The sequence below is a fragment of the Sander lucioperca genome, chromosome 12, assembly GCF_008315115.2.
Source record: "Sander lucioperca isolate FBNREF2018 chromosome 12, SLUC_FBN_1.2, whole genome shotgun sequence".
Classification (NCBI taxonomy): domain Eukaryota; kingdom Metazoa; phylum Chordata; class Actinopteri; order Perciformes; family Percidae; genus Sander; species Sander lucioperca.
Window position 1 is genome coordinate 37,967,795 of NC_050184.1, and position 16,209 is coordinate 37,984,003.

Genomic DNA, 16,209 nt, shown 5'->3' on the forward strand with positions numbered 1-16,209 from the left:
GCTATATAAATAAAGTTTAATATTATTATACTGTATGATATATTTTTCAGTATTTCATTTCATGAGATATGACATTTGATAGGTGTTGGACCACACAATGATTAATTCATAAAAACTCTGAAGACATTTGTTTCATTTAATGATTTATTGACATTTACTTTTTTCCGAACCATAGTTTCTCTTGATACCATTAGTATTTACCATAAAGTTTCTTTTTCATTTAAATTACATATAATGTTTCACTCACATACACATTTATTGTTTAATTTTCTTATTGCAATAAACAAGAGTAGTCAGAATGAGTCAGGTATTGCTACAATTCGCCATACAAACTCTTTGTCCCCTCTGACAATGAAATTCAAAAATAACTTTATTGGCAAGACAAAATTACAACATAGCCTCTCCATCTCTCTCTCTCTCTCTCTCTCTCTCTCTCTCTCTCTCTCTCTGCTCTGAGAGAGGCTGAGGGCAGAATAAGGCTAAGGCTATTAACCTAAACACAGCTAACATGAAATACCTGCCCAGAATCTAACATCTATTTCCCATATGTGTAATGAGGATGGACTAGTGGGAATTACCACAGTATGAACGTATCTGTGGTTCTACTACTTGACTGACCTACCAGGGACAAGTTTGCACTACTTTGATTTGGTTGAGTCATTGATCAAGAGGCTAGAACCCAGGATGATTGATCAATTTTTCCAAACCAAACAAGTGCAGGTTGTTGTCTCCATTATTGTGTTAGGCCACTTCAACTCCAGGTTGCCTCTGACTCTGATTGGTAGGAAGTGGGGAGAGAGCAGGCCCCGACACACACTAGAATACATATGTATACACACACACCAACAGGAAGGAGAGCACGGATCCTGGAATAGTATCTCACTCACAAAATGAACTCTGCAAAGAAGGTTTCGTTCAACAAAAAAAAGAGCACAATGGTGGAAGCTGACACCAAGCCAGCTTCTTCTTTAAGTAATGGCATTGATAATGTTCCTCAAGATTTTTACTTTAATACATTTCTCACACACACAAAAAAACAAAACAATTCAACTAAGTCCAACAAAGAAATAAACCTGTTGAACAATTCTAGCTTTAATCCCTTGATACCAGGCATTGTACCCTGTTCCCCAAACAGAGATTACCATAGTAAAAAGGCCCTTTAATATGAAGGGTCGGTCCCTAAGCCCAGCTACACCTCTGTCTCTCTCTGTCCCTCTCTCAATCCCTTTGAGGGCTTTTACTCCTCGTGAAAGAACAGAAAAGTCTGTCAGCTGGCGTGCTCCCAGTTTACACATGACTCCAGACAACATGTCACAACGTGTCACAATGATAACAAGTCACTCTGATAAAAATTGCTCATTGCATTGCAATATTCAGACAAAGGTAAGACATTAGAGCTCATTGCTTCTCAATGAAAGGGCACAGTGTACATCTCGTTCAGAAAAGGGTGATTAAGCTGTCGAGCAAGAAATGTCTGCTTAGCTTAGCTTTTGTGGCTCCCCACTGAGTCAATAGGTCTGCTTGTACTGTAGATCAGTCTGTCTTAGTCAACCCTCATATAATCCACCATCTAACAATTCCACCCTTCTTCTTATCCCTTCATGGATGCAGTTTTTAACATTTTCTACCTACAAAAATATTTTGATTGTGTTTCCTATTTCAGTCCAAACCAAACAAAACTAAGTGCTCACCAGTCTTTGTAAAAGTCAAAATCATGGTGCGTTTCATGGCTTTCAGTTGTAAGATGGGAAGAATCGGTTGATGCCTTGAGCTGGTCGTCTTGGCTCCCTGCCCTGGGTGGCCTCGCTGAGTTCTGGCTCGGTTGTCACTCCAGCTCAAGATAATTTCTCCAAGAATGTATTTGGCTTTCATCTTCCTCTTTTTAATTTGTTCCCTTTGAACATTATGGTTGCCAGTGTCGATGTGCCCTATGCTATAGACTCATATTAACCTTTGGAGATGGGGGAGGTGAGGAGGAGGATTGGGCAGCAATGGAAGAGTTCAACCCAATGAAGCAGAAGCCTGACCCTGCAGGATCTTATTGTCAGGCTGCGTGCAGAAACGACATAAATACATCAGTACACAGGGTCGCACCTAAGTCATACCTCCACATCTACACAGTGAATCAGCCTGCGAATAAAGACCACGGCGATGTGAGGATGTTGACAGCTTTCTTTTGATGGCTTAAGAAATCTCACCTCACAATACATATGAACTATGTTCTCTTCAATATTGCTCAATACTGTAACTAAAAGAACAGATTATTGCCATCAAAAAAACAATCCAAGCTAAAGATAGGGATCATGTATCAAATACAGTATTACAGTATGTACCAATGTGTGACTTCTGCTGTTTCTTCCATCCTCGTTCCCCTTTAGTGAGGCCCTTCTTTGACTGATATAGAGGTTGGCAGATGTGCCCTGTAGCAATTTTTGTTGGTGCAGTCTATTTTAAAACACATATTCGTTTTGGCCTGTGTGTGTCTGCATGCTGCCTGGGGTCAATCCGCTGACCTGTGCCAGCCCTCCTCTCACCTCACCGTCTCAGGAAATAACAGGGGAGTGCAATCCCCACAGTTACTTTTCTGCTCTCCTAACCCCACCACCACCACCACCATCAGACATGTTCAGATGGCTATGACCTCCCTGTCAACCCAAGTCATGTTGTATATAGCGAAGACCTAGTGTCACAAACTGAAGAGTTGCTGGCCTTCAGTGCAGAAGGGGACTGTACCGTGGAGGCTGCCACAGCTACATGTGGCGCATACAGCAAAGACTGATTGAAGCAGCTACCCTACTGACATAACATTATTGTCTTGGTTTTTGAGGTGCATAGGATGAGAAGAACACGTTGAGCCGTGATGACAGGAGAAAACCAACCTGGCCCAGAATAATTATGTAACACTACATGTGGTTTAATCTTTCTAGTACAGTGTGCATGTGTTTCTTCTGTAGCTATCGAGGTGGCCATGGCAGGGCCACAGTGCAAGGGAGAGGAACCAGGGGAGGTGAGAGATGTACAAGGGAGTTCAATGCATAATGAAAATCTCTCCTCTGCTCATTCCATCTGCAGATCATTCAGAAGTCTTTGAAATGGAGGGAGAGTTTCAGGTAAAGGGAAGAAAGACATATACTTTAACTCCTCTCCACTGCTCCTTTCCCTTGCTTTTCTCTCAGTTCAATATTTAAATGGTTGGAATTTCCCCCCTATCAATTGCTGTTTGTTGATCATGTTTGTATCTTCACAGTGTGCTTTTGGAGTGGCTGTTCCTGACTGGCCAAAGTCAGAGGGTGATGTGTCAGTAAGGGGAGAAGAGGATTTGCCCGTGGGTGGTGCGGATAGGCCCGGGGGCGGGTCTCAGGATGGCGTGGCTAAGAGGCGGGCCTTGTAATAGGTGATGGTGCGGGTGGTGCCCAGGAGCTGCTGCACGGAGAGCCAGATGGTTCGAGGAAGCTGCAGCGGCCATTGCTGCAGCAACAGCCAAGGGGCTGGGCAAGAGCCCAGCACCCAAAGCTTTGGTGAGATCCTTGGAGAAGGTCAAAGAAGACTGCAAACAGAAGGAGGTGCACAGAGAGACACAAGACAAGAGAGAGAGGGATACAATGATTAGTTCCAGAAGGTCAACACATGGAGGGGAATCATATATAGACTTTCCTCTCCAGACTCTTTTCATCTATCATAATGCAGCGGTTTCAGTCTAATTGAGGTAATATTTTCAGGAAGAGGTCACAGCCAAAAACAGGCAGGCTTTTGTTGGGATCAAATAAACACGCTCAAACCACTCTAAGGCCTTGCAGACCTCATGTTCTCGATTATGACTGTCTATGTAACCTGTGGAGTTCAGGTTTGCTGACTGTGTCACAGAAGAAGTTAGAATTCAACAGAGAAACTTGAAAGGTTACCGTCAGATCAGCTCCCCTGTGCTTCTTGTGTCGGCTGAGGAGGGGGTTAGGCTTGCCCGCCATGCCGTCCCGGTGCCTTCGACTTGATATATGCTGAAAAGAAAGGAACACAGGAAGACAAATTATTCTCACTTTCCCTAAGTGAAAATGATTACCATATTAAACCATCAAAATGGACATAACATACTGAATATATACAGCATCTTAGACTCTGGAGACTCTGGACTGTTTTTGACCTGAGAATGTCTTCCATTATTAAATAATTATGGTAATTGCAAATGTTCTCACAAAATGTTTGTTGCATGAAAAAGTAATCTTTAGACTTCCAAAAGAGCCAGTAATATTGTATGCAAAGTATTTTACAGATAACTATTAAATCCAATTTTTGGATAAAAAGGCATTTCTCCGTCCTACCTGTTTGAGTTGCAGTTCAGAGTTGACCCGCACATTACAGATCTCACAGTGGAAGGTTCGTTCCTGAGTGTTGGGGTCCACCGGCCCCCCTGCCTGCTCTCCAATGGGCTTGGGGCCCAGGCGAGGATATGCCTTGATGGGGCCCAGCCCGCTCCGTGCCTCTAAGATAGTTTTGTGTTTGGTACCTGCAGGCAGACACACACACACACACACACACACACACACACACACACACACACACACACACACACACACACACACACCCAAGCAAAAACACAGGTCAGCAATGCCATTAACCAATATGAAATTACATATTTAGAAGCTAATAGAATAGAATGAAATAATGCAGTGCCGATGTGCATCACTATTTATAACATATGAGTCATGTTGCTTGACAGTGTTTCTCTCTAACTCAGAACATTGAGTTGGAGAAACAGTGACAGTGACAAATATCAGGGTGTGAAAGAAAAGAAAGAGAGAAGAGAGAAGAAAGAAAGCAATGTACCACTGGCTTGATTCTCCAATAATTGGCCACATATGCACAACACACAGAGCATGTCGCTATATAAAGTTGTAGTGGTAAGTTGTTACCACTAGAGGGCTGCAGTCAGACAGCTGTGCAGCTGAATGATGAACTCAAAGCCCTCTCCAATGTGAATATTACAATAAATGGTTGATAGTGTTTGATCAGTGGAGTGGGTGAGATACAATCATACAGTGTGCACTGTAGTAAATTATATTATGATGCAATGACAGCGCTGGACCACTGAACCCTCACTGTCAAGGTCAGTCATTTTGACTGTAAATGTAAAAATATTGAAATTTAAGTCTGTGTTATTATGAGAAGCAGGTTTGTCTGGTCTTAGGATTGATTTGCAGTCAGACATTTGCTGCATTTGTGTACTTTTTACTGCTTTTTATGTGATGAAATTGCACTATTTTACTATTTTATTTCTGCCTTTTGTCACTGGGTAAAAATCAAGATATCTATTATATTATCGGATTCTGAATGAGGTTTATGCTGTATAACACATCATTCATACTGCTGAGCAATAGGGGCCCTCGTTTCATTACAGATTGGCATGTTACACTAGACACAAAACAATTACATCAAAAACACAACAGATGTGTTTCTTGGCAATACCAAGTAGTAAAAAGTTACATATGAACTCATGCCTCGTAATGGTCAGATTCCTCAGAGTCCACCCAACGCCCTGCTATTAATACAATCATGATTCCAGCCAGAATAAAAATGTATTCTTACATATTCAGCAATTCAAAAATTATATTCTGTCAGATGTTGTCAATAAAAGATGTCCACCTGCTGAAAAAAGGAATTTACAAGAGATTCTAAACTGTGGGGATTCATATTTCATACATTTACATGAAGTATTTCTATATGCAGTATTTTCTTAATTTGAACAAATCCCACTCCAGGGGGCTGAATTTGCAAAGGAGACAGCATACAGACAGGTGCTTTTGCACATTACTTGGCACCAAGCAGCACACCATAGAGTGTACTAGAATACTTTCTCATTAAATAATCACACATTTTGTTCTTGGCTGAAAACGTTTAGTCATGCCCCCCCATCGACCCCTATGCCTCTCTGCTCACAAAGTAAAGCATCCCACTGTCTTTGGCTCTGCCTTTGAGTCACTCAGTCTGAAATCCCTTTGAACAGAGTTAAGGTTACAGAAGAGAGAGAAATGGTCAGGGTAGGGTGGCTGGTGGGGAACATAGAGGCTGTGGGTTCCATTGGGGAGGAAAGGGCTGGAATGATGGATTTCGCTTGTGGCCAGAAAATGTGCTCTTGGGTTGTCTGTTTTTGTTTTTGTTCTATTTTGGTCTGACAATGGATGGCCCAGTGCTAAGGCTGACTCATAGTGTAAACCAACACACAAGCAGACAAGTCACATTTGAAAACTAAGAAATAGGCAATGGGTTAACAGGAAACTGTTGAAATAACATTACATACACATCATTATTTTTTTTGTTTACTGCTGTTCATTCCATGACACGCATGCTGCTCATGTGTCTGCATAACATATGCTCTTATTTTTTGAACCCCGCTAACATGCACAGTTTTGATTTTGAGAATGAGTGAGGGTGATTATTTCCAGATTGTTTCCCTTATAGAGTTTCAACTGTTTCAACTCTGTCATTCAGCGGTTGAACTTTGGAGCCAAGTAGCTGACAGCAAGCTGTGACTCAGGGGCATGTTTAGAAGCTGTAATATGTGTGTGATCTCCTTTTATACTTACATTTGCATGTACGTCGTAATCATGCTAGCAGGCAGATGTAACACAAATTTGTGTAGTTGTTAGACGGATAAACAATTAATCAGCGCCTGATAAAGCATAAATTCCAAAAGCCATCCAGAGGTTAATCCAACCATAAGGGTGGCCGTGATTGTACTTTTATTGATTACTGTAATACTGTATCCAACTGTAAGAGGTATTTGTTGGCTGCTTTAATGTCTGGCTGAGCTGGCTCGCCAAACATTACTCAAGGCAAATGGGATACAGTTACAATGATGTGGGGTCAGTCCCTCAATGTCTATGTCTCTGTAGTATTTTCTTCTGTGTAGGAGAGTGTATAAATAATTAAGAGAGGTCAGCAGATACAAACTGTCCTCACAGAGACAAATGGTCACAGGGAGAGCTAAGTCAGTAGGGTATAAAGGATTAAAGCAGAAGCGGGCACCTCAGGGGTATTTGGAGCCCTAAAAAAGTGTTGTCATGTGTGAAAGCTGTCTGGCAGAACGTTGAGGCTGGTATTGTGGCAAGCTCAGCCACATAACATATTTTTCTCTTATTCCCTCATGCAGTGGTTACCCGCCTTAACCATCCTCCTCTGCAACCTTTTCAAGTGGAAGCCTTCAGGCTATGGGCAACTGTTTTTATGCTGCGTTCTGCAAATGATAAGACAAATCATGAATCCTTAAGTGGGGGAGAGTTTTTTTTTTAAATAATCATGTCTTGTATGTGTGAAGAAAATGGAGTGTGTCAGCAGAGTGCTGCATGAGAGAGTGGGCACACACACACACACACACACACACACACACACACACACACACACACACACACACACACACACACACACACACACACACACACACACACAGGTGAGGCACCAGTACAGAGGTCAGGGCTTGGTTACATACAGTAGGTGAGGCCTGTCAGTGTCAAACAGATACTGATCTGTTTATCTGCTGATCAGTGTTCTTCTCAGTACCCTCTGCTGGGGCGCAGTTAACAGAGATGGTAGCACTGTGTACAGTAAGGGCAGTCAGGTAATAGACTGTATGTTTGTGTATCGTTGCGCAACTTTAAGGAGCCATGAAGTTAGAAGTAATTATGTCAATTTGTGTTATTTCAAATTACCAACTGAGTTAACACACATGATTCAACCTCCACACAGTTATTAAAAACTGCTACATTGTTCTAGATACTTGGTGTTGTAACAACTATGATTACTGATTACGGTAAAATAACAATCATCGTTCTATCATTCATGTTCTGAAATTGTTTTAAAAGCAGCAATTGCAGTAATCCCTGGTGCACATGACAACCAGCAATTACTGTATTACTTTGAAAGGATTGTAGAATGTTAAAATTATGACAATATATATATATATATATATATATATATATATATATATATATATATATATATATATATATATATAATGTTGACTTATAAATGTAATTTAACTGATCATTTAATAGGAAGTATTATTACATAACTATGTTGCTAAATCTTCAGTTACAATATGTAATATTGTTTATGAAGAAAATATCTTATTTTCAAAAATGTAAATATCTAAAATTATTTTCAAAGCAGTAGTTGTAGAATGTTGGTTTTCAATGAATTTCGTCTCTTAAACTGACCAGTTTTTGGTTTTCTCTGAGGCCACTAATGTCTTCTCATCATCTAGAAGTGCATTACATTTACAACCATTGCACATTATTTACACTTTTAGAGTATTTTTTTAAAATATTATGACAGGCTTGGCAAAATGCGAGCTTGTGACCGGGAGGTCGTTAGTTCAATCCCCAGACCGACAGGATACAAATCTGGGTGGGGAAAGTGAAAGAGCAGCGCTTGTCCCTCCCTCATTACTACCACTGAGGTGCCCTTGAGCAAGTCCCTTAACCTCCAACGGCTCCAGTGGAGCTGCTCGGTGGCCAGCAGATCAGACTGTGTTGTACTGGGCAGCTTCCAGGTATGAATGTGTAACTGTGTGAATGTGATCAGGGCGTTCCTGCAAAAGAGAGGCTGCCTCTCAGTGAACTGCCCCTGAATAAATAAAGGTTAAATAAAAAAAAAAAAAAATAAATAAAAAAAAAATTCCTCTGACACATGAGTGAGATATTTTGTTTCCAGCAACAACAACAACAACAACAACAACAACAACAACAACAACAACAACAGTGTGGTTTGAGTAAACAGAGAAGAATCCAACCACAGCTGAAAGGTTCCACCTCCAGAAACACATATTTCATCAACAGAAGATCCAAGAACATCAAAGTTAATGATGGTTTGCTTACCAGCGAATTTCAGAGTGTGCAGAAGCTGAGCAATATCAACGCAGAACCCACCTTTGTTGTGAGCCTCCAACTGTGACAAGGAATTGACAGCCACTTTGCACAGTGAGCAGTATAGCAGCTTCTTGGCCTTGTCCTCTTCTGTCTCTGGATTGGCCGGGCTGGAGGCCGTGGTGCCGGCAGCTCCTGAAACTGGGGGTCCAGATCCGGGCTGCTCTGAGCTGGCAATGCCTGGGGAGGATGAGGAAGGGGGGATCAGGGGAGGAGTGTGGGTGGGCAGAAGGGGACACACTGAGGCAATGGGGGAGTCTATGGGTGGGGTAGGTGGGGTGGTAAGAGGGAGAAGGGGCCCTGGGGCCAGCAGGGGACTATTTAACTGTGACAGAGGCCGTGTTTCATCTGCAAAAACAAAGAGAGAAACAAAGAAAGAAATAGAATAAATGCCGTATGGAGAAAGATCAAATAACTTTTTTGTGGTCCAAAAAGTACATAACTCAAACAATAAAGTGTTTTACTATTGACTTCATTGTCTTTAAACTCAGCAGTGAAGCAAAGTACCCCTGACATAAACTCTCTGCTATGTTAAACCACATCGCTCACCACTCCCAGTCGAATGTGGACAGCACTGCCTGCTGTGTAGATCAGACAAACCAACATAAAGCGCTTGAAGACTGAAGTGCTTTTTATTTCCTATACTGTAGCCTATAGGCCATAATTGGTTAAAAAGAGTTCCTTTTAATTTGAGTTACAAGAAAGTGGATCAGAGGAGGAAAACCTATGTCCCATATAAAGGCAAGGGCATATATTTTTAGGCTTATTGAAGTTTTCTTCTTCTTCCTTCTTCTTTTATCTTTCACTGATGTGGTCTCATCTTATTGAAATGTTTCTTGAAGGGAGAAATAGGAAACAGATACCACAGCCTGTGCATGCTTTGACTCACACCTGTTGTTTTTGGCTGGGTTTAAAGCAAAATGGCACTTGCTTTGTCACCAGGGCAAAGGAAATATGAAGTAAGCTCTGCTCTCACTCTCTGCTTACTTTCCTTCTGCTAGCTCTCTGTAGCTTAATTTCTTATTGTTGCATATTTAAATTGCATGACGGTGACTTTTTCTTTTTCCATCACAGAACATGTTTATACATACATTTCCAGACGCATGTTTCTGGTCAATCACTCCCATACGCAGTGCCTTCAGTATTCACTAAGCAATGGGTGTTGGCTGAAAAAAGACCCTCTAAATTTGGGTGGGGTATTCAGAACTCTCCCCATCAGCAGGGACCAGCAGGCCCTCGTCCAAACTCCACAGGATGTAGCGCCGAGGGCAGGCAATGGAAAAGCCCCACAAGATTATGGTATTAAAGGGATACCATGGAGTATTTCTGGGAAGAAAACAAATATTGACTTTAACAGCTCAATATCCTTTTAAGGATTACCTCATGCTTTGTCATTTTGTCACATGGCAGAGTCCATAGGGGTCGTGATATTTTTATGTTTTTGTTTCACCCTGTGAGTCTTATGTGACTATATGATCATTTGTGTAATGTATAGTTGCTGTGGCTACTCGATTGCATCATCTCTGATGAAGATGCCATTGTGAGTGCTTTCCATTCCACTGCTTTCCAAGATCAAAATTCCCTCTCTTTCCATATGGTAAGTTTCCAGCTGCAAGGCTGCTGGCTGCACAAAGCGTTTGTCAAACAGATGTTTTGATAAAAAGAAAAAAATTCTTACTCTGACTCTTTATGGCATTGAGAAGTCCATAAACCAGGTCTGGATCAAAGTACAGTGTGAGGGGTAGTGCTCTAATGGAGAGGTTTGTGACTCGTAATATGCTTACTTTGCTACATCGCTGCCTGAGATGGTTAGGTTGATTGCAGTGCTTGTACCTACAAGTGCATGGAGGCAGAAAGATAAAGAAGCTAAAGTAGTTCTCTCTAGTATTGTTGTTGAATATTGCCCACACACAGGCACGTACACACACACATGGTTTCATTACAATGCCGACAAACAAACCCCTAATCCACAGCGTCCATAACATGTGATTTGAGTTAAAATCAAGTGGGAAGGAATAGAGGGGGTTGGCCAAATAGTAATGAGAGATTTCATGATTCATCATGGCCTGGAGGTTTGCCTTACCAAACCATCACATCCAGTCACTGTTTCACCTCATACCACAGTAAATGCCTCCTACACTCATCCCCCTTACAACAAATTAATCTTGAGGCTAACTCAGGGCCTCCATAACCACAGTTATTCACTGTCTGTCTCAGCAATCCAAAATTATGTATCTCACTGAGCAACAAAGTGTTTGTTTTTGTCATATTTACTGACTAAGATGAAAAGCATGAAACATTCATTTTAGATTTGCTATTCTCTCAGAGTAGCGGAGACAAATTGCTAGATTTTTCTTGCCCTGAGAATCCCACTGTCAGAGTTATTTGAAGCTAGGGATACTTTAAGCTTAATTAAACATTGATAAGGCAGTTAACTGACCTTCTTCCCTGCTAGCTGGCCTCATAGCCAAACAGAAGAAGGCATTATTCACTGGGAAAGGTCAGCAGAGGGAGATAACTCAGTCCAGATGCTTTACACTATAGCCTGGTGTGCATTGCCTTAATCCACCTCAGGAAATTAAAGCTATGTATAGTATGCATTCCATTGGGAGAGTTTTTGTTGATAAAGCCATGAGATTTAATACAGACTCATTAAGATTCAGACCAAAACCACTTCCGTTGTTTGCTGCAAGAGTCAAAGTTCATCCTTATTCCTTGAGTGTGACATTTTGTCTAGTCTGCGATAGCTTCTTGGAAATGTAAAACATATCTGATTGTGGAATTAGTGTGGAAGGCAGTGTATTAAGGAGTGCCTATGTAAGCAAATGAGAATGTAAGTGATCCCATAGGGTCGGGAACCAGACAACGAATAAGCTTTTTGCTGTTAAATAAAATGTAAAGCTGAAAGCAGAACAACAGAGTTATTGCAATAAACAATCCTAGGTGTAGGTGGAACATAGTGCAGTGCTGGATATGCTTTATTTATTTCAAATGTTGAATGAAAGTGGTGCAATTTAAACCAAGGTTAACAGATTACAGAGGGTTGCATTATTGTGAGTCTTAAGTATTGTGAGATACTGTTCCAGCAGAAAAAAACAGGAGGTTTAACAGAGGACTGGTGTATTGACTGTGTGGGTATGATGCCCATTCTTAATGTTTAACGAGCTAAGAAACCCAATGCTTGCCCTACGAGTGCCGAGCCTCATTCATAATGCAGTTGGGTGCCTTTTTTCCAGTTGGCCTGCAGCCTAACTCTGAGTCACACACACACACACACACACACACACACACACACACACACACACACATTCACACACATTCACATACATGCAATTATGTGTATTAGATACTTATGTTAATTATGTCAGGTTGATTTAGTCAAATATCTCACTTCAGATAACAAAATCCCCAGAAAACTTCAAGACTAACAACAAATATAGACAGAGCATGAAAAGCCTTTCAGCTCTTTGTAACTCAATACTATAGTCACCTCATAGCCATGAAACCCTAGCCTTCACATGAAAGTCATCTGTTTAATTGACCTTGGGTGTGTGTGCGCCTGTGAGAGTTTTTGTGTGGACTTATAGAGAGCCATAATATCTGTGTGGATTTAACAGTGTCCTTCAATAGAGTGGGAGTGTCAGACAGCCGAGGGATAAAGAGGAGAGGAAGGAGGGAGGGAAGAGAAGAGTTTCTCTCCAAGTAGACAGCTGTCTCTCAATCACTCAGCCAAACCCTCACTTTACCAGGTCAAATCCTCCAAAGCCAATGGCCTCCTCTTTGCGGGGCATCTCTGTACGCAAACCTTTTGAGGGCTATAAAACTTGTGACCTGTTCTGAGAGCCGTAAGGTAACAGCACTGCAATAACTGACCTTTCAACTGTTTTATCCTTCAGCAAGGTCTCAATTTGTCTTGATTACGGCCATCACTGCTGACTGCTTTTGATATGTTAAGGAGAAGTGATGCAGTATAAAAGAAAAGGTCATCATACCAATGCCAGACTGTACTTTGACTGTATCATATCTGAATGTCTCAGAAGACATATTGCGTAAAATCCCAGATCAACAAATGAACCATTCACAGGAAAAATCACTCAATGTCAACAACAAACGCTGCTCTGTTTTGTAAGAGATTTGCACTGTGGGAAATCTCCTCGTCCTTCCATCTTTGTGCTTGCATGTGCCTGACCACATTGTTTGTGTATGTGTGTGAATGCATTACAGCCTATGTGTGTTTGTCAGTTTCAGAGTATCCGCCTTAGAGTGACCACAGACCAAACCAGTGTCCGTCCTCCAGACGCTGCTTTCCCAGTTAAGGCCATGCACAGCTGCCTGAGATCTTTCCACCTACCATGAAGCAATGGGACAGGATCACACTGAGGACATGCATACTACACACACACAGTCATTCACTCACAAACAAGCAAACGTACAGGCTGACCAGGAAGAGACAGGGTTCCAGGGTCACGAGAAAGAGGCTTGGATGGAAAAAGGCATTCTTTCACATGTTGCTACTTTCACATCTCGGTCATGGCAGGCTTGTTTTGGCTTCTCATGCTTTTGGAGTTCGCCCCATGAAGTCTCACTAATGGCGACAGGCCTGGAGCTGATCTCATATCCCCCATGAGGAAAGGAGAGTGGAAAGGACTGGCCCTCTTACTACTCTGGGATCAGCTAGAAGAATATCTTAAGTATTTTTATGCAGAGTCAAAGACAGTGAAATGCTAATGTCTTTGCTCTGGTGTGTTGTTGCATGTTGGCCTTTATTGTACTTGTGTTTCATCTTTTCATTCATTCATCATGTTTGCTCTGCCCTCCCGTCAATAAGGTGGAAATGTCTGGTAAACAGTCAGCTACAGAAACCTTTGTAAATGTCACCAAAACATGGCTGGTCTATTCAGCCTCATGTTTGATTCAAGGACAGAGTGGTGTTATGAAATCAGCCAAGTTTCTTTAAAGAAGTGGGCGTGGTTAGCTGACATGGCACATGAGGGGGGTGTGTTGTTTTTGAGTTGATTTAACCCAGCCATTACAGGTGTGTGGAGATGGATTGACGAATTAATTCCAGAAGCAGAGGCAGAAAGGCAGAGAGCCTCAAGCGGACGGACGCTACTGGCTACACCAACGGAGACAAACATTTTGGAAGACAGATTCCTAGTGAGTTTGATTGAAGAGACATTTTCTTGTTTCCCACAACACGACATTTTGTAAATACGCCTTTTAAAACTATAACATAGAGAGCGGGCGAGTAGCGGACGAGTAGCGGACAAGTAGCTGACGAGTAGCGGACGAGTAGCGGACGTAGTAGCGGACGTAGTAACGAATTACTCTTCATTAAAGTCAGATCATCGGCTGGCTCTGTCCTTTCAGATGCTGGCTTAGATTCTGGTCAAACTCTTTCACAATGGAGTCATCTTTATTTTTCTCATTGCCACCTCCCAGAGCTCAGGCAACATGGTCTATTTTGACTCTGTGGCAGATGATGTTTCATCTCTCAATAACTCACTCAGGAGTGTGCAACATACACAAATATATGCACACCACAGTGGTGTTCTTTGAAAAGATGCCAAGAAACCGCCATGTTTCTGCTCTCTGTCTAAATAGATAGACACCATCCCAGTTTGACAGAGCAGAGCTGAACAAAGCATTAATGCATACGTACACTCAAAACAACACTGTTGTTGTTGGACTGTTACAAGGAAATGTATGCATTCAAAATCTTACTTCAGTGAAATAAATAAAGTATCAGCACCAAAATATACTTGAAGTACCAGAAGTAAAAGTAATCATTACGCAGAATGGCCCATTTCAGAAAACTGTATTATATTATTAGATCCTAATTATTGAGGCATTAATGTGTACATCACTTTAATTAGGCAGCTGGTAAAGGTGAACATAATTTCAATTACTGTATATATTGCTAGGTATTTAACATATATAATATAATATATAATAATGCATTAGTTGATTTCTATTTTGTATTAATAATCTAAACCTGCAAATTAAATAATGCTGTCAAATAAATGTAGTGGGGTAAAAAGTGAAATATTTCCCTCTGAGATGTAGTGGAGTAGAAGCATAAAATGGAAATACACAAGTAAAGTACAAGTATCTCAAAATTGTATGCAGTTTTTGAGTATGCAGTTTTTGAGCAGTTTTTAAGTACTCTGTACTTTCCACCACTGTTGAATATTATATATTTGGTTAAATTTGTGCTAGCGTTTTAATTTGGGCTTCTTAATCTATTGGAAAATGGGGTCAGACTTCTGTTTTAAGATGAATTTTTCTATAAACCTACTTTACTTCAGTCATCTGATCATCAGCTGTTTTCATTAGTAGCTGCATTCAGACTGACTTGGACCCACTGCTTTGAAGTAATTTCTTAATGTAATTTAATGTGTCCAGGGCTACAGAAAGGAACTTATTGATTCATCTATGTCCCACTTTTAAAGTAACTTTCTCAGTATTCTGAATTCAAATTCACTCTAACCATATAATCTAATCTAATATTATATAATTAAACTGTCTAAGGTCAAAGTCTAGTCTAAGGTCCTGGCACATAACAGTTTTAGAAAGAAAGAATATGAGACACGACTGTCAAAGTGCAACTAGTTCATGAGGTTTGTGTGACTGTGTTGTTGACCATAAGCTCTGCTGCAACCACATCAGACCACACAGAGAGCTGAGATGCTCACAAATGCCTTTGTTATTCTTGCATATTTTCCATTTCATTTTCCAGCTGTATGATAAGCCTCTAAACATCCTGCATGGGTTGAAATGATTATCTCAAAATTCGCACATGCACTTTTTCTGTTTCTAGTCCTGATAATATTTTCTGCTGTCTCACCCGCTTTGCTGGGCTCGCTGTCTGGGGCAGTTCCAGGGACTCCGGGCGGAGACGGGGAGGAGGTGGGGGGCACAGTATGATGCTTATCCCCCTCCTGAGGGCGACTCTTAGAGGTCTCGATGCCCTTGATTCTCCTGGCATGCCGGTTTCCTTTGTAATGGGCTTCTGCTTGGCTCTATAGGAGAACATGAAGCAAAAAAAAGTGTATGTTGTAAATTAACACCAACAGGTGAATAAAACATTGCAGGTTGGACTCAATGTGACACCACACCATAGCACCGCACACACATGTCATTATGATCACATGTTATTTAATATTCTCTGGGGACTGGAGCCACAGACAGCAGGCAGGTTATGGATTACAAGCTTGGGAACAAAAAGATGCATTGATGCAGTGATGGAGACATTCAAGACATAGACCTGCCCCCCTTGTTACTTACTCATCTT

The 16,209-nt window shown here is 41.3% G+C and overlaps 1 protein-coding gene across 4 annotated transcripts in view; it reads right to left on the bottom strand.

Moving 5' to 3' along the window:
* Positions 1–2,444: 2,444 nt before the first annotated feature.
* Positions 2,445–16,209, bottom strand: part of znf385a (zinc finger protein 385A) — a 61,152-nt gene continuing 47,387 nt past the window's right edge. For all 4 annotated transcript variants that reach the window (XM_031283795.2, XM_031283799.2, XM_036008055.1 and 1 more), the window contains 5 exons: positions 15,763–15,937; positions 8,919–9,263; positions 4,317–4,501; positions 3,903–3,995; positions 2,445–3,547 (listed from right to left, as the gene is read on the bottom strand). In XM_031283795.2, the coding sequence (XP_031139655.1) occupies positions 3,299–3,547; positions 3,903–3,995; positions 4,317–4,501; positions 8,919–9,263; positions 15,763–15,937 (1,047 nt within the window). In that variant the 3' untranslated portion in view covers positions 2,445–3,298. The remainder of the gene's footprint in view (positions 3,548–3,902; positions 3,996–4,316; positions 4,502–8,918; positions 9,264–15,762; positions 15,938–16,209) is intronic.